Genomic DNA, 25,949 nt, shown 5'->3' with positions numbered 1-25,949 from the left:
GGAACACTACACATTATCTGCTACTTTCAGATTTTCATGGAAGTTCAACGGTGAAGCTTCTTTTATGTCCTTGGTCAATTAGGTTGCTTAGAGAGTATTGTCCTTGGTCAAGGAAGAAGAACAGACACTTGTTAAAAGGAAATAGTTGTATGCATCAGTTGCCTTTGTTTCTAATTGAATACATAATCAAAGAATAGCCTTTTATAAAGTTGTAACACACCCTCATGCCGGTTATAACAATTTCTTGTGGGATTACCCTTCGTGGGATTTACCGTCATCAACTTCATTTAACATTGGCATCGGCATTTAAAACAAAAAATTAACAAATTATAGTATGGCATCGGCCTTAACTATAGTACCAAGGGATCACCCTTTGTGGATTTTACCAAAAAACTACTCTTAACAATGGCATTAGCCTTCACAATTTCAACAACAGAAAATCAACATCTATGTAGGATTACCCTTCGTGGGATTTACCTGCTCACATCACGGAATTACCCTTCGTGGGATTTACCGTTAACAACTTCTTCTACCTTTCGTGGGATCCTATTCATATCACGGAATTATCCTTCATGGGATTCACAATTTACAACTTCTTCAAACTTCATCGTATAACCGGACTTACTATAGATTCATGCTAACAACTGAGTTGGTTAGACTCGACATTATAGGCTGAGATAAGGGAAAATTACTGCACAAACTCCTCAACAGAATTGTAGAAAATCAGTGAAGCAGAGAGACAAGAATTAGACAGTGCAAAACTTCCTGAGTAATTTGACAATGAACACCCTAAAGATATCAATAGCAATCAAACCCAAGAATCCATACCCATTTAACATATCAATATGCAACTATACCTAAAACGTAACAAATTCGCCAACTTTCTAACTTCGACCTTCTTCAATTACCAACTTCAATGAATACTGTATACTTAAACATTCTTGGCATTGGCCTTATCAATTCTGAATTCATAAAACTCAAACTTCAATAATTGACAACTCTCTGAACAAGCAACTTCATAAATTTCTTCAACTACCAACATTTCTTGCAATCAACTTTAATCATATACTCAAAACCTCGAAACAAATCATATAGAATTCACACCAACACTGCATAAAATTTCATTGACCCAAAAGCACAAACACCTTATGTGCAAAATTGAAGAAACAAGGAAATGTAACGACCTGATTCCAACAGTGCCACCAGAAAAGATTACAGCAAGAGCACCAATCCAAGAACAACAACTAGACTCCAAGAACTTCAAGAACCATAAAGTGGCCATTAGTATGCAATTGCATATAAGATTGGAATTGGTGAAGCCGCCATTTCTCCGAAGTTGAACAGGTCGAGAGCTTTGCCTTTGTTCTCAAGTTTCAACTTGAAGATGCAATTAAGAAGGAAGATTTCGAGGAAGCTGCAAAACATGATGCTTCGAGATTGTGTAGATACACATGAAGTAGACTTGGTGGGTTGGCTACCCAAAAGATTCAGATGATCCTTTTGGAAGATTAATACGAATAACTCCTGGCGTGGGTAGATTTGTTGGAAGGTGAAGCACCCATTTCTGGAAATATCTCTGATTCCAGCGCCTCAACCGATTGCGGCGGTGGAGATGCGACTCTCTACATTTGCTCTGCCTCCATTTTTGCTCAAAAATTTTCTCCAACTTTTAATCTCTCGCTTTCGATCAGAAACGGGAGATTCATGAATTTGATCGAAAATAAATCGACCCAAAAACAAATCAACCTAAAAGAATGATCGTGGAAGCACCCAGAAATTTATCCTAACATCTAATGAAAATTTGGAAAGAAACTAAGCTAGAAACAAATGAAAAATAATGGGAAGTGGAACCACGAAAATCCATGGCATGAGCCTGGTGGCTCTGATACCATGTTTACTACATTGAAATGCCTGGGAATTGAAGAGAAAATCAAGAAAGAAGATGAAGAATGATGAACACAAAGATCAGATACAGAGAGAGAGAGTTTAGAGAGAGAAATATGACTTGTATTAACTGATTGAATGAGGGTTACACACATTGTTTTTATAAGAGAAAGCCTAACTACTCTAACCAAATATTAACAAACTTACTAACTGTATTGCTTAGGGCTGGGCACGGGCCGGGCCGGGCCCATTTTTGAAGGGACCGGACCGGACCCGGAATTAAAGGAGACGGGGCGGGCCGGGCCGGGCACTACAATTCTGAAAATAGGAACCGGACCTTACCCGGCTCGATTGAAACGGGCCGGTTCGGTTCGGGTACACGGGTCCTTTTTTTTTTTTTTTTTTTTTTTCTTTTTTTTCTTTCTTCCTGTTTAAACATGTTTGCTGCACACATACGACGAACTGCACAGATTGCAGTTTTTGCTGCACACATACAAACTGCACAGATTGCATTTTGCAGTGCACAGATTGCACAGATTGAAAAAAAAAATAGCGAGACCAAGACAAAAAATAAGTTCTCAGAAAGTTACATATTCTTATGAAATATGTGCTCGAGGTCAATTCGCTCACTGTTTGAGATGTAACAACGTGCTCAGAAAGTTACATGTTCTTAATTGAGTTCTTGGGTCCAGGTATTCTAAACCTTATGTACAGATAGAACAATATTCTTTTTCCAAACAATCACGTAATTGCTAGATTCTCAATCTGATAACATCATAGTCATTTAGACTTTATGTGTATAATTGACAGTCTTAGTTCATAGATTGATAACACACACACACACACACGAACAGAGACCATGTATCATGGGCATAAATGTCCCACAGATATACAATGAAGAACCATTGAGAAACTAAGGGTGATATCTAGGCTCCATCTAGATTTAATAATTAAAAGAGAAATGAAAATATAAAGAGTTCAAAGGAAATCCCTTTCAAGCATCAGAACCAACTTTTTTCAGTAACTCCATTAGTTCCAATCTAAAATTAAGGAATAATCTTCAAGAATGAGAAAACCGATAAACAATTGAAACGGAAAGTCTGACTTTTGTTCACCAATACCCAAACCAAGGCACATGATCAAGCAGCCAAATTACCAACTACTATCTGGGGAAGGGAACATGCAATTAGCAAGGTTTGACATTGCGCAAACATAAAAACGGGTAAAGTGGGAAAAAGATGCATAAACCAGATACACACTCACTGAGCAACAATCAGCAGCACTATAAGAAATCAAAAACCCAGATAGTTAGAGACACCCATTTCCATATGAAGATTAAACACAGCCTCTTACAAATCAACATGCAAATGGAAAATTAACTCTAGTAGTAACCTAGTTCGAAAACCCTAAAATCCCAAATTCCAATTTAAAAACCCTAAAATCCCTACACCCAAAATTCAAATTAATAACAAAACCCTAATTCAAAATTACCTAAATTTTAGAGGGATGATGGCCTGGGTTCTCTGGCGGTCACAACGGTGATGGGGTGATGGAGTCACGACGGCGGGGGTTGCTGTCGAAGAGGAGAGAATCGACGGCAAGGGTGATGGCCTGGGTTCTCTGGGATGTTGTCGATGGCAAGGGTGGTCCCGTTGTATTCGCCGAGGAGAAACGACGGTTGGTGAGGGGATCGGAGTCGAGGGAATGACGGTTGGTGAGGGGATCGGAGTCGAGGGAAGGTCTGAAAGTTTGAGAGAGTGAGAGAGTGAGAGAGTCGGGACTCGGGAGGGAATCGGGATGAGAGAGAGATAGAACTTAGGGTAAAACTAAAACAACGGTTCAGATTAGATATGGTATCTTATTCATCAATCTGGTCCATTCATTTTAATTACAAACGGGTACCCGCGGTTCCTATACCCAGGAACCGGCCCGGACTGAAATTCACAAAGACCCGCCCCGCCCCGCCCCGTTTCTTGTTTTTAAAAGTAGGAACCGGCCCGTACCCGCCCCGAACCGCCATTACCCGCCCGGACCCGCGGTTCCTGTACCCGTTTGCCCAGCCCTAGTATTGCTAACTGTATTTCTAACTGTATTGCTGACTTGTATACTTAATAATTGCCTCCTCAAACGCCACTTGAGCATAGCCATAAGTAAAAGATAGTGGGTGTAATACCCTGGAAAATTTTAAAATATATGAAATGTAGAAAAATTTATCGATAAGTGGGAAATGTCCATCGTTAATTAAACGTAATTTTACAAGGACATATTTTATCCTCGAATATTTTTCCGTATTTCTTGACATATATGGATGGAGTTCGATCCTACGAGCGCGTAGGTGAAAACCGTTCGTGAAAAGGAGTTATAACAAAAGAGTTATTAACATTTGAAATTAGGGACATTTTTGGTAATTTGGCCCTCATTTAGTTGGCTCAAATTTTCTGGAGCAAAGGATTTGCCACGTGTGTGGCTGAGATGAAGAAGGAAGGAAAGAAAATAGATTGGGGGAATTGGGGGCTGCCCAATTAGAGGGAGGAAGGAAGGACATGAGGGAAAAGGGGAAAGAGGGGAACTGGATCCCTTGACCCTTTTACCCAACCAGATCGGCGGCACCCATGTTTTCCGATGCCTTTCTTGGTGTTTTTTCAGCGAATTGAAGCCATTCACCACCTGGAAATCATTCCCCATCATCCCCTCTACCAAATCCACCCCAAATTTGAGAGAATTTGGCCTTGAAAATGTGAAAACTCGCACGGTGAATGTGGCGGGTTTGTGGTGGTGATCCACCAAAATTGAAGAAAACTTCCACCACCACCACCACCACCATCAATGTACTCCCATCAACCTCAGGGACAAAGCCTAAACCTTGGTTGGGGCGCCGGAGCACCGGAGGTGGCGGATCGAAGTCAACGAAATCAAGGGTTTCGGGCGGTTCGTAGGCAATTTGGAGTCTTTTCCGACCAAATTGGACTTAGCCACATGTATAAAGTTTGGTCTACTCTTTGAGATCTTCATTTCTGTAAAATTTGACAATTTTTTGATATAGTTGAATTTTCCGGTAAGCTGGGGCGACCAACTGCCACTCACGGCGACGCGTGGCTAGAAAGCCGTCAATATTACTTTTAGGCTCAATTAGATATCCTGAATTCAATTTGGATATTCGTATGATGTGGGTTGATTGTTCGAACCTAAATTCACTACGATATGTTACTTGGTCAATATATAAATCGACAATTCGACTATTGAGCCGTCACCAAACTTTGATACCTTATCGTACGCACTGTTCTAAAAATCCACGCCTAGCGCCGCCTAGGCCCCAGCCCACTGCCCCGATTAATGCCTAGGCCCCAGCCCACTGCCTAGACCACCTAGGTGCCTAGGTTGCAACTCACTTAGACAGAAAATACATAACTTTCATTTTGCATTTTGTTTTTTTTTCCAATAAATTGTAAGAGACTTGTTGCATACTTGAATGAACAAACATTATATCCTTATTTCACATGTTTTCATTATGTTCCAATACTTCATGATATATATATGCATTCTATTTTGTAGTTTATGATGAAATTATATATATTTCAAGTAGAAGCAGACACTTATTTACATGAAATATGATAGATTTACTTAAATCCGCATAGTCCGCCTAGGCGCCCGCCTAGGCCCCGCCTAGCCGCCTAGGCATTAGGCCCCAGCCCGCCGCCCGACTAGCGCCTAGCGACTTTTAGAACCTTGATCGTACGTAATATTTGAGGACCTTAGGAACTTACGGATCGGGAATCCGACGTACGGATCTTCCCGAATTGGATTTTGCAAGTTTGTAAATAAAATGTTGACCGCCACTTGATTTCGTGATTGGCGGAGATATGACCGTTAAATCGGAATGAAATTTTAGTATGTTGTTCTAAAAGCGTAAGATGAACTATGAATGGTTTGATCCCTTTGTTTAGGGTACGTAGGCGACCATGATGTTAGATCCAGCCATAAATTAAACAAAATGATTATTTTTTTGGTTAGTTAGAATTACAATTAACTATTATTTTATTGTGGCCTACCTGTGTGTTTGGCTTCCGAATTAGAAATTTCAGGACGTTACAGTGGGCAACCAAGAGATTGAAGTCAACTACCAATATGAAGCTCATGGAAACCCATAATCGATATTGCTGGAAACGGCAAACGAGAACGTGGTGGTATTGGAAACACTCGAGTTGGTGTAAACTCTAGAACTCTACAGACGAATTCAACATGAAATATGGCTGAAGATCGGAGCAAGGAAGAGCCGGGAAAAGGTATACTCGTAGGGATTGAGGAATTGGACAGGGTGGAGTGAAAAATTGGGAGAAACATCAGTAGAGGCAAAGAGAAAATAAGGAAGAGGACATGGCAACTGACCCCAACAGTAGCTAGGGCTGATGCCATCGGAGATTCTAAGATTCGAAAGTCTTACACAATCAGTGAGAATGACTTTCAGCTAAGAGAGAAGCTCTCTTCGATGAGAAAAAAATAATCTAGAGAGTTGTTTTAGCTCTACGAAAAGTCATGATACACTGAGTAATTACATTTAAAAAAAGTGCAAATGAGTTACTCCTAAATAAAAAATTAAAAGTAGTGCTGCATTGAGCTCAGAACAAAGAACTTGAAATGAGAATTGGAATTTCTTCATCTATAGTTCATAACTTCATAATTCATAGATTATTGGACAACACATGTTCTTATACTTTTGAGATTAATTTCTTAGTAGAGTCGAACCAAGTTGTTACACACCTGAGCACTAAGTACCAAATGAAAAGAAAGCAAATTACTAATTAAAGTCCTAAGTCATAACACTAATAATTAATTATCATAAGCTGCTGAGGATCTCTGTGAGTTTTGACGCAGCAGCTATTCTGCTAGCTATAGCACCTTCAACATTAGGACTAACACAGAAATCTCCACAGATAGCAAGCCTCTTGTTCTTATCCCAAAGGCATTTCTCCTCTCTGGCTACGCTTGCAGCTGGAAAAGGGCCTTCCCTACAAACAAAATCCAACGGTATCATATAGCTTTAAACTTTAAGGCATTACAGAGTATCAAGCATGAACTTAACTATATAATTTATTTTAGACTGCGATTTTGAGACACTTTCACATAATAATTTCAGATCCATAAACTAAGCATTGTTTTCATCCTTGGCGTGGACTTTAAACTAATATAAGAGAAAAATAAGGGTCTGTTTGATACTCTACTTGAATCCAACTTTTTAAACTCAAAAACAATTTTCAAGTTTCAAGCTTTAAAAAATTGTTTGGTATGACTATTTTCAAAAACTAAACTCAAGACTAACTAAAAAATATAGTATATTCTCTAAAAACATAAAAAGTGAATTTTTAGAGTTTTTAAACTTAAACTCACTCATTTATTTTCTCTCCCTCCTCCCCTCTCATCCCAAATCTATCTCTCTCCTCTTTTTTTTTTTTTTTTTTTTTTTTTACCTTTCTAGACTTTTCTCCAATCCGCTCTCTTCATTCTATCAGTTATTTCTCTCACTCATCTTCCTCTCTATCTCGTCCGATCCTCTCTCTTCTTTCTCTTTCATTCAATCATCTTTTACTTTCTTTCCTCCTCTCTCCTCTTTCTCCCTCTCACCTCCTCTTTTTAGATCTCTTTGTCTAGTTTAAGTCGTAAGATGTAAAAATTTTAAATCGCAAACCAATCAAATTTTTGAGTCTTAAAGAAAATTGTTTTCAAGAAATGTTTTGAGAAATGATAAAAATTTTCAAATAAGATACCAAACAGACCCCAAGAGATTTATGGAAAAGCTGATGCAAAAGACTAATTTTAGACTACACTTTAGAGAGAAACTAAGATTCCATGAATACCTAGAGGTAGAACGGCCAGGCTTGCTGCTTTCACAGTGAGCCCAGCTTAAAACTTCAGAACTTCTTATTGAGAAACCTTTAAAGGGTACTGATTCAGAAATTAGGCACCAGGGTCAGCCCAGATCAACATCAAATAGAAGAAAAGAGTACACAAATTAAGAATGTGATACAAATGGTTGCGGGAATACATGTGTGGAGCCAAAAATATTCACAGGGCGACACGTGGATTTTTGGACAAAAATGACAAAAATACCCTTGCAGTACAACGAGGTTCCTACGCGCAAGCAGCGGGCAACCCTCTTTCAACCAAGACAGAAGTGCCCAAAATAGGTAACAATTCAAAGTCCATCTCATCAAATCCTTTCTACAAGGTAATTCCCAAACACATTCCTTTTAAATTATGTTAATTGGCTAATTAATGGGTTTATTGCCTAATTAACCCATTAATTATCAATTAAACCATCCATTATATCCAAATAACTACAAAATACATCCAATTCAACCCTAAAACACCACACGGCCGGCTATCCCCATTTCAAAACCTAATCCATCACTTTTTCTACCTTTTTCACCATTTCTTCATTTTTATTACCCAATAAATTCAAAAACCACCAAAACATTCATCTTATGTTTAATAGCCAAATAAATTGGCTAATTAAACCTAAATTAAACCTAAAAACCCTAGCCACCTCCTATCCCTATAAATATACTCCCATTCTCACCAAAAAGCTAATTCCAACACTTTGGCAAAAATCCCAAAATTCTCTAAACACTCTTTCTCTCTAAATTCTAACTTTGGCATCGGAGGTTCTTCGGCCAAAGCCCCCCCCATTCATCGTGGGCGCGTGAGGCTCTTGGCCTTAACCTAAGGTGTTAATTGTTTTGTAGGTACAAAATCGTCCAAGATCGAGGAGGAAGAAATTTGCATCCACAAATTGGTGCTTTCATTGAGAGTTGAAATCCATACTCGTAGAAGACTCTCGCACAAAAAGGTTTTTTCTTTATTTTCTAGTCCATTTGAATATTTTTCATACGTTCTTATTATTAGAATTTTTTACTTGCAAAGGTTCTTTGATAAAACGTATAAGCAAAATATAATGGCTAGAAATTTAGAAAATTCCACAAGTGAAAATTCTAATGTTCAAGAAATGGGATTGCGGAGATCCGTGAGGCTAAATGCGACAATAAGAGGAGCGGCATCATCATCACGAGCTTCCACCATGGGAACCACCGTGGTGGCTACCTCGGTAGCCACCCGCGGCGAGGTCCATGGTGCCTTCACCATGGCAACCATGGGAACCACCGCGGTGGTTACTTCGGTAGCCACTCGTGGCGAGGTCCATGAAGCCTTCACCACGGCCCGGAGATCCGTGAGGCAAAATGCGACAATAAGGGGAGCGGCATCATCACCACAAGCTTCTACCATGGGAACCACCGTGGTGGCTACCTCGGTAGCCACCCACGGCGAGGTCTATGGTGCCTTCACCACGGCCACCATGGGAACCACCGCGGTGGCTACTTCGATAGCCACTCGTGGCGAGGTCCATGGAGCCTTCACCACAGCCCGAGCCGTGCCATCCAAGGCTCACGGTACCAAGACCACGATCCAAGCCGTGCCATCCAAGTTTACGTGGACCCAGGCCCAAGCCTCGCATTCACATGCACCGCGCATTGAGCAGCCTGCTCCCGTGATCTAGCCTGCTCCCGTCAAGCAACCCACTCTCACGGCCCAACCTGCTCCTGCCGAGCAGCCTGCTCTAGTGACCCAGCTTGCTCCCAACGAGCAGCCCACTCCCGTGGTCCAGCATGCTTCCGTCGAGCAGCCCACTCCCGTGGCCCAGCCTGCTCCTGCCAAACAGCCTGCTCTCGTGACCCAGCCTGCTCCCGACGAGCAGCCCACTCCCGTGGTCCAGCCTGCTTCCGTCGAGCAGCCCACTCCTGTGGCCCAGCCTGCTCTCGTGACCCAGCCTGCTCCCGACGAGCAGCTCACTCCCGTGGTCCAGCCTGCTTCCGTCGAGCAGCCCACTCTCACGGCCCAACCTGCTCTCGTGACCCAGCCTGCTTCCGACGAGCAGCCCACTCTCACGGCCCATCATGCTCCAGTGGCTTTCCAAGCAGCCCAAGTCGACCCAAGACTATCTCAACCATCCGGACCTACCATCAAGCCGGGGGCATTCTCACCATATTTTTTCACGGATTTGACATTTCCCAATTCAAATCTCGTGCCCGGAGTCTACCACATTTCCACTGCCCAAGGAGGCGCATTCCTTCCAAGCTCTTCCAATCCAAATGGCGAACAACACTTGTCTCGACAAGTCATAGAGTTGACGAGCGCCCTTGCACAACAGACAACTTTGGTGAATCAACTTTTGCAACGCATCGGGATCCAACGTGCCCCGAACGAGGTATCCCGAAGTAGGACAAGGGCAGACAAACCTTTCCAGCAGCGTCCCGGCAAGCAGCCATTCGACCAACCACGAGCCGAACGTACAGGCAGTGTACATTCCTGATTGGGCCCCCGAGATAGCGTATACTCCCGTCTTAGCGCGCGGAGGAGCGTGTACTCTCGACTAGGCCCATGGATGAGCATACATTCACGGTTGGGGTCACACTCCGATAGTCAACATGAGCAACCTTCCGGACAAAGTGTTCATTCGCGGCTAAGCCCACAAGGAGCATCATCCACCTCACATCAGAGTAGGCAGCACGACGGACGGAGAGAAGCAGTCACTCAATCCAGCTCAAGTTCAACCAGTAGCCTGCGAAGAACTCGCTCGCCTGCTAGGAACGCACCACATGCACTGCATCTGCGGCGTAGACGAGCCAAACACATGGAAGAGCAGCCTAGACCAGCAAGTCATGGCTGAGGGCAGCCGAGAGCTCCGCTACCCCAACAAAGGCAAATTCAGGAAGAAGTAGAGAGACTCTTGACCAAGCGATTGCATGATTTCCAACGCAACGAGGTCACCGATGAGGCACTACGATGGAACATGACCAACATAAACAGGTCACCCTTCACGGACGAGATCGAGCAGGCAGAGCCTCCATGAGAGTTCTGCATGCCACATTTCACATCTTTCAAAGGGGATGAAGACCCGGAGAGACACTTAAAGCGCTACCGAAGCGCAATGATCCTTTATCGAAACAACGATGAGCTTATGTGCAAGATATTCGCCACCACTCTACAAGGCGAGGCGCAAGATTGGTTCTACACCCTACTGCCACAATCCATCCGGAATTTCTACGAACTTTCTTTGGTTTTTACCAAAGAATATTCATCCTATCGCTCGATCAAAAAGAAATCTGATCATTTGTTCAACGTCAAGAAGAACCCAAAGGAGTCACTTCGCGACTATGTGAGGAGGTTCAAAGTAGAGAAGGCAAAAATAGTCGGATGCAACGACTCAATAGCTAGAGCAGCCTTCCAAAAAGGACTTCCAGCAGACCACCCGCTATTCGGAAAATTGATCATGAAAGAAGATCTAACTCTGGCATACTCTTTTGCTTTGGCAGAGAAGTATGCACTTTGGGATGAGGCTCGCCAATGCACATTCAAGGACTTGAAGAAGTACCCGACATCACCTCCCTAGAAGCAGCGGATGACTTATTCACATGTTTGACGGTATCTAAAGTAGCAATAAGCTCTACCATCATGCGAGAAGAGATGGGGGCCCGACTACCTGTATTCCACAGTTACCTGTATTCTACAGTTCAAAAGCTCTCCTCGATGTTATTAAAAATTCAAAAGCTAACTTTGGCGATAGTTGTTGCAACCCAAAAGCACAAGTTTTACTTTCAAACGCATGCAATCATCCTAATGACGTACTATTCTGCCCAATCCAGACGCGCGACGATAAAGGCGTAGACCCTGGCGGATGTAAAGTTTTCTGACGAACGCAACACTGGAAGGACACACTCGAAAGCAAGTTTTATCCTCGTCACCCTAAAAGATTCTACATAGGAGCAACATGTACTGGCAGTTGAGTACCATTTCTTGCTGCGCATCACACGGCCCTAGCTGACCCTTGCTCAATGATTCAACTCTAGAGTGGCCCAATACCGGCAGTTGAGCATCTCCTGTTGCGTATGACATGGCCCCATCTCCACAGCTCCCTACTGCGTCTTCACGCCGAGCCTAGGTGACGCAACAGAGCGGCCCAACGATGCCTCAGAAGTAGCCGAGCACACTCTAGCTGCGCCTACTCCACCCGATGGAGACTTCTGGCATTTGCATGTCGACGACGCAGAAAAGCCTTCATCACTGCCGGCAGAGAAGGCTCCAAAAAGATGGATCCCATCTGGGAAGGTCCGTACAAGATCAGCAGAGTAGGGGCAAGAGTAATTACACCCTCACCACCATGAAGTGGTAAAAAGATTGAAAAGAAATGGATGGCCTACAATCTGAAGAAGTACCATGTGTGACCTCCCGCTACATCAAAACCCGAAGACTCAATAAGCTCGACGGGCACCACCTCACAAGCTGAAGACTATCCAGTTGTTATGCAGTTCCTACCTTACAGCTAAAGTTCTCGTTCGTTTCACTCGTTTTTCAATGAGGAATTTAGAAGTAATCACAACTTGGCTTGGCTGCATGCTTACAACAACTAATCACTCCTGCACTTCAAAAGAAGACTGCGCCCTTCTTAGGGACTCATCGCAGGAATTGCGCCCCCCGATGGACCAACCATGCTCTCCAGTGCGAGAGGGTAAACAAATTCTCTGACACCCATATGGGTCAGCTCTCCAAGACGGGAGGATAAACTTTACACTCCGAATATCCAGACGTGGATGAGCCTGGCTGCCCTAGTATAACTAGATGCACGATGGCTTGCGCCGGGATTCCTAGAAGTAGCCGCAATGGTCTTTTTCAAGGCTTAGCTAACTGAAGGATTTTGGGTCTCTTAGCCTAATCCGTGGGGAACCGGGCCCTAGAGACGGAGAGGGCACATTACGCAGTACATCCGATGGACGGCTGCCCTGGAATCCTAAAGCTGCTACCGAGTGCACTAAGGTAGCCTACGGATTCCGGAAGACTGCATACGGCTTGCCCTTCGAGTAGTGAAGCCGTACTAGACTTATACAACCGCACATTCTTGTGAAAGGTTAAACAAGCTAGCGCGCATATACGAAGTTTTATCCACTGCCGACATGCTACGTAGTCGATAAGCTTCACCTCTGCCAAGCGCGGAACAACCTACACCAAGTCCTAAAGTGTTGTGATACTTGCTACGCAACCTACGGAATTGAAGAAAGTCAAGGTTAACAGCCTAGTGGTTACGCGGACTTGTCTGCTTCTGTAAGTAAGGCATCCGGCTGCCAACCCTATGGCTAACAACTTTGCAAAGTTCTACACCAACACCTACGGCTGCATAGGCTACGCGAGTTTGTCTGCTTATAAAAAAGTAGCATGCCTGCCACTGGTCTATCAAGTCTAAAGGTTAGGGCATGAACAAAAGAAGTGAAGATGAAGAAAAACGAAGGAAAACATGTTTATAAACAACTAGCAAAGGCCGAAGGAGTTCAAGCAAAACAAAAGCTACAAGGAAAAACAAAGAAAATCCTAAAGGCTACCTAAAATACTACACTACAGCAGCTTGGACATCCCACGACTACTCGGTCGCCACACCTTCAACAGCCGTAACACTCTTAGCAACGGCATCATCCGGCGCTTCACCCCCGGCTGCCCCAGTCTGGGCACTAACTTCTCCAACTACTTCACCAATGGAAGCCTTAAAAGTAAAAGCAAGCAAGTCTTTCAGAGAAATAGAGAAGGTCTTAAAACCTCAAGCCCATCATTCTCACCCTTCAGCTGCTCATTCTTCTTAAGCAAACTAACACAGACGCGCTGCATCTCATCCACTCACTTCTTAGCATAAGCAGCGAAACGAAGCTCAGAAATTGCAAGCTTAAGATCTTGAATCTGAGGCGAATCAATCTCAGCAGCAAAGGGAACAGGCTTTGGCGCCACTTTAGCAGCAGAGTCCACCTTACCACTCTTCATAATAGCAAGTCTCTACAAAGGTGAACCGGACTTGGCTCCCAAAGAACGTCCTGGTACAGACTTCGGCACTGGGGGCATGATAAAACCTTTACGCTGAGCAATCTTATCCACAATTGTACTAGCCATTCTCAACATGGAAGACGCCACATGCTCAGATCTAGCAGCCTTATTTTTCTTCCCATTAGAAGAAGTCATGTCAATCACATACCTCTCGGTAGCAAGCGGACCCTCATGAGCAGCAGAAGAAGTCTTCAGTTTTTTCTTAACTAGGCATCTCATGAGCAGGCGGGGAAGATCTCTTCTTTCCATCTTCATTCATAGTAAGCTCCACGACAGCGATCAGACGAGCCAATGCATCCGCCTTGATCCTCTTTACCTCATCTTTCTGGAGCAGCCCACCTTTCTTTCAGCAAAGAAGACTAAGCAGCCAACGACATTCATGGTATTCAGCAGGGGAGCTCAACCCAGCATTCCAGCAGGCAGAAGGCCTGCATGCCCAACATTCCAGCAGCCCATGAGACCCGCAATCTCCTTATTTCTCTCAATCGCCAGCCTGGCCCGAGTCAGGTCCAAGAGCCCAAATGACATGAGCCATGCGGCTCGCCTAACACTGTGCCCTAGCGCCACAATCCTCGACCCCAGCTGCACAAGCTGCCCTTGGCTCAAGCCAAGCCAAGCTGCCCAAGCAGTGGTCTCTGCCACGACATCTCCTCAGCTCATGCCGAGCCAGCTCCTGGCCCCTGCCAGCCGACGTGCCGCACCACCCCGACGGCTACCCCACAATAGCACTATCCAAGAATAAGGCAAGAAAAATTAAATTTTTCTTACATTGGTGCGGCACGAAAAAGACGAAGAAAGCAACGAAAGACGGTCCTTTGCACGGGCAAGATGTAGAAGATTGCTAGAGGAGGGGGAACAAATATCCTCTAAGCTATCTCTCTCTTGTAGGGTAGAATAAATCGTTCTCCAAAGTTGATTTAATAACCCACTTAAGGTGGACTTAAATAGGCTTTGAGAGAAATTTATTTCCCTTTCCTAGAAGGATCTAATTTCCTATTAAAGAGAGAATCTACATCAAAATAGGAAGCAGTCCTAAGTTTCCTAAAGCAAGAAGATCTCTACACCTGCTGCCCTTTTCTGCGAGCAGCCCAACAGGTGTGGGGGTATTTGTGGAGCCAAAAATATTCACAGGGCGACACGTGGATTTTTGGACAAAAATGACAAAAATACCCTTGCAGTACAACGAGGTTCCTACGCGCAAGCAGCGGGCAACCCTCTTTCAACCAAGACAGAAGTGCCCAAAATAGGTAACAATTCAAAGTCCATCTCATCAAATCCTTTCTACAAGGTAATTCCCAAACACATTCCTTTTAAATTATGTTAATTGGCTAATTAATGGGTTTATTGCCTAATTAACCCATTAATTATCAATTAAACCATCCATTATATCCAAATAACTACAAAATACATCCAATTCAACCCTAAAACACCACACGGCCGGCTATCCCCATTTCAAAACCTAATCCATCACTTTTTCTACCTTTTTCACCATTTCTTCATTTTTATTACCCAATAAATTCAAAAACCACCAAAACATTCATCTTATGTTTAATAGCCAAATAAATTGGCTAATTAAACCTAAATTAAACCTAAAAACCCTAGCCACCTCCTATCCCTATAAATATACTCCCATTCTCACCAAAAAGCTAATTCCAACACTTTGGCAAAAATCCCAAAATTCTCTAAACACTCTTTCTCTCTAAATTCTAACTTTGGCATCGGAGGTTCTTCGGCCAAAGCCCCCCCCATTCATCGTGGGCGCGTGAGGCTCTTGGCCTTAACCTAAGGTGTTAATTGTTTTGTAGGTGCAAAATCGTCCAAGATCGAGGAGGAAGAAATTTGCATCCACAACATGGAGCCAAACCCAGCATCCCGAGAGAAAGGAAAAGTTGATGAACCATGTAGCATTTTATGAATGCACGGTTTACAGATGACTATACAACTTTAAGGAGGCATAATAAATATCTTACTGACGACTGAGGCTCTGAAAATGCTATCATGAGAGCAAAGCATGGACGGACATGAATATCATTTAACTTAACAGACAACTCTGGAACTAAATTTAAGTCTAAATGCATCTCAAATGGTTAGATCCACGATGCTTTTATGCTATTCTTCAGAAAACAATGCATGTGCCAGACAAGAAAAGTGAGCATGCTTACGGGTGTAAGAACCTAGATTAAGCTGTCAAGTTCCAAGTAATCGGTCAGAAAATAGAAGGCTTTATTCGATGCATTGACACATTGTAGGCATTCCAACTGTTGTTCAATGTGATACATCCTACTCAAATATCCAATCGATCTGGAGAAGGAAGTGATATCTTATAGTAGTAAAAATAAGTATTTGCTAACTGATGCTTAGTATCCATGTAAATAAAACCCACCAATAAGACAAAGCATGCATAACATAAACACCAACACCGGCAAGCTTACCAAGAACTGCCACTTAATATTGCGAAAATTTTCTAGACATGCTTAGAATAGAAAAACTTGAAGGGGTGTGTTCAATACCAAGAAGTGGTTGTCTTCCTGTAACACTTGTAAACCTGAGCGAAACAAGGTTTTTGTCCGTTGCAACCACTCCCTTAAACTGGCCAAGATTTTGCCCATCTGAACCTATCAATGACCACAAATTTTCATCCTCTAGCCACTACAACCTCCCAACACTCGCCCCAAACTACTTTCCACACCTAAAGAAATTATAGTGCAATTAAGTTCCAACAGATATTCAACCTTGAATAGAAATCGTGCCAACAGAAAATCAGTAGAATTTACATACCGAATTCCTGGCGTAATGCTCATGAACCAACATTCTGCATATAGAATTCATGCCCACAAAAATGATGTAATCAAGGTGAAGCATAGGTAGTCATGAGCCAACCTATTTCACAAATGAAATATGTTTCCCTGCATTATAAAATATGTTTGCTGATTAAGTACTTGCAAACCTCTTCTGGGTCAACAAATTTGTTGGAAATGTGATCAAAGAAGCCAAATTTCTCTTTCCAGCAAGCAACAAGACCCTTTGATTCCCACTCATGAACAAGACCCAAAACCTTGGTGTTGTAGGCATTGAAAAATGGAGCACAATGGTCAAACAATAGTTCCTTCCCATCCTCAACAACTTCCCTACAACTAAATTTTCAGTAATCAAAAGGAAAAAGAAACTCACATGTAACAACTCGCACCCAAGTTCAATACCTTCGTCATTTGAATTTCCAAATAATATTGACATCGAAGGGCTTTTTTTCATGAGGAAATGGTAAATGCAGTTTGTAGTTGTACAAGAGCGATAACCCAATCGATATGGCATTTCCAAATAGGCAGTCATATCAGTTTGAAAACAACTTGAATCATTTAGTAAATAGACTCTTAACTATTTCCCTAATCACATGCATTAAAACCTCAGAATTTGTCTTTTGAATTGCTTCCAATCAACAAAGGGTCAAATAATGAAGGAATTCAAAATGTAATCTTATGCTGATTGTCCAAAATTTCCCACAAACAAAACAGAGCATAACAAAGAAAATCCATTTCTGATAACCAATAGCACATTTAATCCCCAAATTATATCAAAACTTTTGATAAGAAAATGAATAATGTAAATTTTGTAAAACAAGAGTGAAAAAGGTACCTTCATTGGGACATGCGGCGGCCGGGGACTCCGGCGGACTCGAGCAAAGTTACAGACACTCCGTTTCTGCCGAGAGTTGATGCACACACTGCTCCTGGAACTGCAATATTTAGATTATATGATTTAGTCATGAGATTACAAAAACAATAATACAAATTAAGGGAATGTAAAAAATGGGTTTTGAAATTCGATGCTTTTACTTCCACTTCCCACCACCGCAACTCTAGTGGTGTTCTTCTGCTCAATCGGCTCTGCTCTTTCCTGCCTTCCCACTGTTCGTTCCTTCATTTTCCGCCACAAACTCAAAGGTCGTTGGTGGTTGGTAGTTGGTAATTGGTAATTGGTAATTGGTAGTTGGATCCCTACTAACTCAGCTTTCTTTTTTACTGTTGGAACATTAAAGATTCAAGCTTGATCTTAACGGGCCAAAATAATGGTTCTACCAAAAATTAAGGGGGGTGTATTCAATTGGGATTTTGAGGGATTTTAATTCTTTTAATGAATCTAGGGGTATCCAATCAGAAATTTAAGTGATTCTCTGAAATTTAATGTGTATTCAATCAGGATTTTAACATAGTTTATGAAAATCTTTAGAAATCTGGGTGTATTCAATTAGGATTTTAAAGAAGTTTATCACATTACAGGTGTATTCAATTAGAATTTGATTTTAAAGAATTTGAGAAAGTTGAGGAATTAGAGGGAATTGGAGATATTTCGTAGTGTATTTTGAGCATCCACAAATCTCACCTCTCCCCAAGAGATTTCGAGGGAATTGAATCAAAATTTTACATGGAATCTCTACAAATCAATTAAACTCCATAAAAATCCATGGATTTATAAATCCATTAAAATCTCTCAAATTCTCAATTGAATACACCCTCCTAAGTATCAATTTTTTTTTTCCATCAAATCCGTCTCAATTCTCACTTTTTCGACTCACACTCAAAGTTCGTCGCTTATCCCTTTGGAGCCTGATTTTTGCTCAACTTTGTATGAATTGTGTATATATATTCCATGAAATTTGCTGACACGGAACTATACATTATACAATCTAAAAATGTCGTACCCAGTGCACAAGGCTCCCGCTTTACGCAGGGATGTTTAAAAATAATTTTCTTTTATTTTTGTTTCAATCTATGTGGCAATGTATGATTGGATGTGTGAGTCTTCTTTTGTACTTCGTTAATAATTGGCCCTACTTATGCTACATAAGTAAACAAATTTTAACTAATTTAACGAATCCATGAGATGTGAAGCAAAAATAAATAGGGACTAATGACAGGTGTTGTGACGGCACAACAAAAAATAAGTCTTTTTACTGCAGTCAAATATCAAACATTATCAAAAAAGAAAGGGAAATTTGCAACACTAACTAGAAAATAAACCAAAAGTTTTGACATTCATGATTCCCCAAGAAAAGAGGCACGCCATGGCCCTGTACATATCATAAATTCAAACTTGAAAGTCGTAATATCAAACTGTGTCGCTGAAATGTGAATAGAATATAAAATCTTTATCTAAACCCACTAGATGATATATTTTACAGTTTATAGCTGGGAGTGGGAAGCCTCTCACGTACTCAATATCATCATGCAGACTTTGTAGACAGGAACAGGAGTACGACGAGGATAATAAGACGGAAGCGTGTGAACGCAGATTTTAATAAGGTCCACTAAAACGTGGTTAGTTTGTTGAGTGGATAATCCCTCACCTGACAATTTAAATATAAACAAACTATCGCTTTTATCTTTAGGTGGCTGGCTGGCTCTGATACGATCTGAATATCATGTCCTATGCTAGGGTTTCATCTTCTCATTCAGATACGTTTGGATGCCCTCCGAATGTGAGGCAGATCTTGTTCTTATAGTTTAATTTGTTTGAAAGTGTTTTTAAAAGAACTGTTCGAAGAGTCTTAATATAATAATACCGCGTTTAATAAATAAAATTTAGAAAAAATTTCGTAAACACGTGTCCGCGGTAAAGTGACGCCTGTTTGATGACGCTTGAAGCTTGACTTTCTGACTATTTCCACCCTTCTTCTCCGTCTACTCTTTCTACAAGTAAAATTGTAGCGGTAGTGGCATGCCTTGAAAATTCAAAGGGAAGAGGGGATGTACGCAAACCAGATTGGACTCTGCGGAGACTTCTTAGTACCTCGCATACGCCCTTTCATATTCGTTCGCAAAAAAACCCAAATATTTGGTTTCTTCTATTTTCTCTTCTCCAAACCCCACAATTCTCTCTTACCAGCAACAACTAACGAGCAGCCAAGATCCTCTCTTTCCTTCGTTCTCTGGGCTCCTCAGGTGATTTTCTCTTCTGGCTTTTTTTCAATCTCCAATCTTCTTCTTTTTTCTAGAAATAATTATTTTGGAAGATGTTGATTTTTGTTTTCTGGGTTCAGTCTGTTTTAACTATTTGAGGTGTTTGTTTTGCAGTTGAATTTTTGTTAATTCTTTGTTTTGCTTTAAGTTGACTGAATATTTTTGTCATAGTTTTGATTGTTTCTGAAGAGAAAAAATGATTTCAGTGTCCATGCATTCTCGGTTCTTTTATTATTTGCTTGTTTCATTCTGTTCCTGTCAACTTCATGGCTTTCCGAAATCGAAACATTGGTGTTGTAGATTTTGTGTGTTACATTTTTATCTTGTTTTTGCATTTCGTACTGTTATGTGAAGCTATACTTTATCTAGTTCGGTCGAGACAAGGACGAATCTTCACGTGTCGTGGGATTTATTAGTTCAATATTTAAAGTTATTGGATTAAGTTGGATTTGGAGCAATAAGAAATATTCTTTGAAAGTTTGCATCCAACATTCCTTCTCAAATCCTTTGAGATTGCATTTCGATACAATTGTGCTTCTGGATAACATGTATCTTACAATGTTGGCAGGTCTTCAAGCGGTTTTGTTTTAGGCATTTGTTCACGGTTGACCTTGTGGTAATTGGTGTTTCTTACAATTATGAGTTGTTTTTCCTTCTTAAGCGGTGCAAGGGTGAACAAATCAAGAAAACCCAGTTCTGATATCGATGAAGGTAAGCTGAAAATCTGATTAAAGCGGAGCTTGATATTTTTACGTCACATTACTCTTACGAGATTATTGTTCATTGACAAGGTCATCAAAATCAAATGTCCCAAAGTGCTTTTCTTATGCCTGCCCTTAAGTTTCTTGAATAATTTTTGTTTGCAACAGAAGTTTCTGGCATTCATGATGTTAAACTATTCACTTACAAAGAGTTGATAATCGCAACTGAAGATTTTAGTCCAGCCAATAAAGTCGGGGAAGGTGGTTTTGGTTCTGTCTATAAGGTATGCTCAGGTTTTCTGTTTTTAATATAAGTTTTGGATACTGGTATTGCATTTGGTATTTAATTGAATAATTCTCTCTCCTCGACATTGTGAGTGACATCTATTTGAATTGCTATCGTGAATAATCAGGGCCGGCTTAAAGATGGAAAATTTGCTGCTATAAAAGTTCTTTCAGCTGAATCGAGACAAGGGGTGAAGGAATTTTTGACTGAGATTGACGTGATCTCAAAAATCGAGCATGAAAATCTAGTTAAGCTCTATGGCTGTTGTGTTGAAGGAAACCAAAGAATTCTGGTCTACAACTACCTTGAGAATAATAGTCTTGCACAAAATCTTATTGGTAACTTACATAACTCTGTTCTTGAGCTGGAATCGGCGTTTAATCAGTACTCAATCAGTCCTTTCCCGAGATTAAATTTTTTATTCTTGAAACTTATGTTCTTAAACTGTTTAATTCCAGGTGGAAGTAGCAGTAATCTCCACTTTAGTTGGCAAACTAGGCGTCAAATATGCATTGGGATTGCATGTGGGCTTGCCTTCCTTCATGAGGAAGTACATCCCCATATTATTCATAGAGATATCAAAGCAAGCAACATTCTCCTCGACAAAGACTTAATGCCAAAAATTTCAGATTTTGGTCTTGCAAAACTTATCCCTCCTAACATGACCCATGTTAGCACGCGTGTGGCGGGAACAATGTAAGGAACTACGAATTTGTTTCCGGGGAGCCAAGATTCATGTCGTGAACATATAGTTGAAAAATGGAAACATTATCATGATACTGAATTATATACCGTGTCAACAACTGTGAATCACATAAAACACTGGCCAGTTTTAGGAAATCAATAGACCTTTTGTCCCGCACGAAATGTGTTAAACAGAATATCATCTTGTTTATTATAGTTTTTGGATTTTTAGCTTTCTGGTATGGTCTTCCTTTTGTTGGTACAACAAGCAGATGATACCAGAATAAGTAAAAATAGGCTTCAACATATCTATATTTACAAGACGTACTGCACTTGAGTAGGTTTAGTCATTCGCTTCAACGTCCCTACAAGCTACTCTTAGGAATGGATTAGGCGTTTAAGTTTCTCCATTTAAATCTTCCTTTGGATGTCTGCCTATCTCTTTGTTGATCTATTATAATCCAAATATTTTCTGCCTTGTAATCACATGTATATTTCTGGTTTTAGAGGTTATTTGGCACCCGAGTATGCAATACGAGGGCAATTGACAAGGAAAGCTGATATTTATAGCTTTGGAGTGCTCATTGTGGAAATAGTCAGTGGCAGAAGTAATACAAATAACCGACTACCTATTGACGAACAGTATTTGATTGAAAGGGTATAAATTTACGATATTTTCAGTCCTTACAAGCTTTTTCTTTCAATATTGTTTAAGTAAAACACATTAATGGAAATTGCATGTGTCATATGTGATTTTGGTGATGTTTCTGGACAGTTTTGTTTGTTTGATGAGGCTTCTGAAGCTTATATTCGTGTTTCCCTTCGAGTATTTTGTTGATGGTGTTGCTGAAAGTTTTGTAGGATTGTTGTAGGTTCTGTGTGTCTGTGAGATGCTTGTTCTATCTGTGTCTGAGTTTCATACAGTCACAGCCATGTTGGCTTTGTAGTACCAAGGGTTATGCGGTGGAGATAACCAATCTATTACCCTACCACTACCAATGACAAGTGCCTTCTTTGCTGCAGACATGGCAACTCTACGAACGGAAGGAGCTTGTTGGACTGGTAGACACATCACTCGACGGTGATTTTGATGCTGAGGAAGCTTGTAGGTTTCTAAAAATCGGCCTCCTCTGCACCCAAGACACTGCGAAGCTCAGGCCATCCATGTCAACCGTGGTCAAGATGCTAAAAGGCAAGAAGGTTGTCAACGATGATAAGATAACAAAGCCAGGCTTGATAACCGATTTCATGGACCTCAAAGTACGAGAGCCTCGTGATACAAAGCCTAGTGCACAGACTACTACATCTTCCTACAATGCGTCCTCGGGCACAGGCTCAGACAACAAGGACAATTCAACATTCTCCTTAGCAACCTCAGCTGCTGCTACTACCACCTTCATTTCGAACTTGTCATCGGAAACCTCAGCCGATAATACATCGAACTTCAGCTTCCGCACCGTATAACACATCCACACAAATTTTGATTTCATTTATTTTGTCCTACGTAGGTTTTTGCAGCCTGCTGTTGTTTCTTCTTTTTCAGCTACACCCTTCTAGCCGGAGGTGCTGCTCCTTTGTATATGTGATCAGGGCTTGGTAATCCAAATAATTTTTGTAATTTTTTTTTATTTTAAATTTTGATCATTTTAGTTTTGCTTGGCGTATGTTGACTCGGTAACAGATTAATTATACGCAAATAATCTATCTTTGACGAATTGTCTTAACGTTATATTCATCAAATCACATCTAAATGTGCGGTCTTAGTTCGCAGTCTAAAAGTATCACAATAATTCCCGGACTGCGTTGGATTATCTGTTTTTGTTGACCAAAAGAAGAATCCTTCTGTTTATGTTTTAGTATTCGATTAAATTCCCTTCACATCACGTTATTGTAAAGCTGGCAATAAAATTAAATAAATAAGGAGTTGGTAGGTGAGACATAATAATTACTGCATGCAGATTGTCAAAGAAACATGAAGTGGTTGCAAGAATAAAAAGGAAGAAGACTGAATACTTTGACAAAAATAGAAGGTAGTTATCGAATGAAAGGGGATTCCTTACACCTAATTCATCAAATTAGAAGATTCGGACAATTAAAATTTGATCAATCAATTAAAGTTATTATAACTTTTAAAGTAAATTCTTGTTATCAAATTTCAATAACCTAATTTTCCTGATTTAATGGATTAAGAGGAAGAGATCCGGAGAAGATTCATTTCCATTATCAAAAGCTAAAGAACTCGTGTATGAACATTCTGACCATCATTTGTAGAATACGAGACTCTCAATGTCGTGGTCTTATTTAGGGCTGGTTTGGTATTGCTGTACTTTGAAAAAAAAATTGTTCTGATGTGCTGTGAAAATAAACTTATTTTTGCTGCTTCACGTTTTCAGTTTTTTTTTTTCACCCAAAACTATGAAAATAAGTTGTTTTTAAGTGTTTAGTTTACCATACACTTTTTTGAACTCAGCTTTTTTTATACCTACATTTTATAAAAGCACCTCAGTACCAAACTAGTACTTAATATCGTGCTAGTCTTATTTACGAGGCACGCCAACTAACGTAATTTTATCAAAATTTCTCTCCAAAAGCATCCTCAGATACTTTTAAATCTATACATTAATGAAAATTACATGTCTAACCTTATCATTCTTAGTATCAACCCTCTTTTGTAAAATAGATTTCAACACTCAAAACCGTGAAATCTCCCATGGCGAAGAACAATGATGTTGGAGATGGCGACGACTTAAAACATTGGTAGGTAGTGTTAGCTATGAAACTTGTGTTTGGCATAAAGCAAATACAAAGTCTGAGTGTCACATCCTGGCCCAGGCCCGCATCACATCTTGGGTTTGATTCTGCCGTAACACAATGTTGTTCATTTTGGGTCCAGACCACCCTCACAGTTTTGTTTCTGGAAAGTTACACGAGAACTTCCCAATGGGTCTCACCCATCATGGGATCCCTTTTGTGCGAACTCTCTTAACTTCGGAATCCGATGAAACCCGAAGCAAGTGAGTTTCCAAAAGACCTCATGCTAAGTAGAGATGAAAATATACATATAAGGCATATAATGCTTATATGATCTACTCCTCTTAACGATATGAGATGTTATACTCACTAATTTTGGTTGTTCGTTACTGAATACAGGCATAATTTTCGCTTGTTAGTCAATTTTTAATACCGCTTGTTAGCCATTGAATAAGGTAATATTTTCGGTTGGTTCCTAACTTCCTACTGAATACAGAGATTACGATGTACAATTATTTAGCCAAAAGCAACTGTATATTTTGATTATTTCGGTTGCTACCAAATTTTAAACTCATGAGAAGAAATCAATTGGATAAAGCGATAAGAAATCAATTTGATTAATTTTTAAACCGATTAAATAAAAAAGTCAGAGTAAACCTGATCTAGTCCAATTTTGTGAATGATTTGATCTAGTCCACTTTGTTATATTAGATCAGTTCACTGATTATCCACATCAGTTTTTTTTTTCTTATTATTATTTTTATTAAACTGTTTTAAATATTATCTTTTATTTATAGGTTTATCTATATTTAAAATTTGTTTTTCTATTTTCTTGTTTCTAATTCCTATGTCAAATTTTCTACCTCGCACAAGTTAACTGTGTGTAAGTTGTAACTAATCTATGTCGTAGATATTATATATATCAACACATAACTAGTATGAATTTAAAAATGTATAGAAGATAAAATTTTCTTTGAACTATTTTCATGGATGTTAGTTAGATTAATTTTTATTTATTTTCGTGGATAACTTTATCACAGATTAAATTTATTTTATCAATCTATGGTATATGATCATATATGATGACATATAAATTTTCTTTTAACTATTTTTCATCAAAGTGGTTAGATTTTTATATTTAAATATTCAAATAAAAATTTTGTGTATAGATGCATAAATAAAAAATTTTAATTAAAGTTGAAAAAAGAAAAATTGGACTAGATCTAATAAAAGCTCAAAATTTTAGACCTCAATCATAGTACGCTTTAAAGTAAATATCGATCACATATTCACAATACAACAATAAAAAATTTCTGAAGGGTAATGTTGTCCAAGCATATCCAAGAATATCTTTTTATGCTTTCTAGGTACATTCTTATTCGATTCTCAAATCGAATGAATTGAAAAAAGATCAAAATGCAAAAATTAATAAAGAGTACAGCGAAATAAAAATAAGTGTGTGAACCATCCATTTTGAAAAAACTTATCATACAGAAAAAAAAAATTCCTTTTCTTTTTATTTTATTTTTGAGTAGTGCTACACTTGCCATTTATGTGAACAATCACTTGTACCATATCTTTAATACAAGAAAAACCTGCAAACTCATGTAGGTCTCATTTCTTTTAAAAAGATAATACAAATAGATAGTAATAATAATATTTTTATTTATTTTCATTAGAGGAATAAAAAACAGTGGTGTCAAGTGGGTTCCATTGGGTCATAGTTATGATAAAAAAGAGGGAGGAGGATTATCCCCCTCCTAACTCTCGCAT

General features: G+C 40.1%; 2 protein-coding genes and 1 pseudogene across 4 annotated transcripts in view; 1 reads left to right on the top strand and 2 right to left on the bottom strand.

Moving 5' to 3' along the window:
- Positions 1–2,911: 2,911 nt before the first annotated feature.
- Positions 2,912–25,949, bottom strand: part of LOC126585982 (uncharacterized) — a 96,957-nt gene continuing 73,919 nt past the window's right edge. The window contains exon 2 of the mRNA XM_050250628.1: positions 2,912–2,924. The gene's annotated coding sequence lies outside the window, so the exon portion shown is untranslated. The remainder of the gene's footprint in view (positions 2,925–25,949) is intronic.
- On the bottom strand, positions 6,515–18,083 carry LOC126585990 (uncharacterized; annotated as a pseudogene).
- On the top strand, positions 19,498–23,043 carry LOC126585979 (cold-responsive protein kinase 1-like). Of its 3 annotated transcripts, none has more exons than XM_050250622.1 (7): positions 19,498–19,736; positions 20,323–20,465; positions 20,624–20,739; positions 20,869–21,079; positions 21,200–21,437; positions 21,933–22,083; positions 22,298–22,591. In XM_050250622.1, exons 2-7 carry the CDS (start codon positions 20,393–20,395, stop codon positions 22,370–22,372), a joined length of 864 nt encoding a protein of 287 aa, XP_050106579.1. In that variant the 5' UTR covers positions 19,498–19,736; positions 20,323–20,392; the 3' UTR covers positions 22,373–22,591. The 3 variants fall into 3 exon arrangements, with proteins under 3 accessions (XP_050106579.1, XP_050106578.1, XP_050106577.1); XM_050250621.1 differs by having other exon boundaries at positions 19,499–19,736; positions 20,627–20,739; positions 22,449–23,043; XM_050250620.1 differs by having other exon boundaries at positions 19,500–19,736; positions 22,449–23,043.

The sequence above is a fragment of the Malus sylvestris genome, chromosome 10 (genome assembly GCF_916048215.2).
Source record: "Malus sylvestris chromosome 10, drMalSylv7.2, whole genome shotgun sequence".
Taxonomy (NCBI): domain Eukaryota; kingdom Viridiplantae; phylum Streptophyta; class Magnoliopsida; order Rosales; family Rosaceae; genus Malus; species Malus sylvestris.
This window is presented reverse-complemented; position numbering and strand designations above follow the sequence as displayed.

Coding starts and splice junctions, on each gene's coding strand:
- LOC126585979 (XM_050250620.1), top strand. CDS start 20,393: ATGAGTTGTTTTTCCTTCTTAAGCGGTGCAAGGGTGAACAAATCAAGA. Junction 20,466..20,623: donor CAGTTCTGATATCGATGAAG/GTAAGCTGAAAA, acceptor TGTTTGCAACAG/AAGTTTCTGGCATTCATGAT. Junction 21,080..21,199: donor TCTTGCACAAAATCTTATTG/GTAACTTACATA, acceptor GTTTAATTCCAG/GTGGAAGTAGCAGTAATCTC.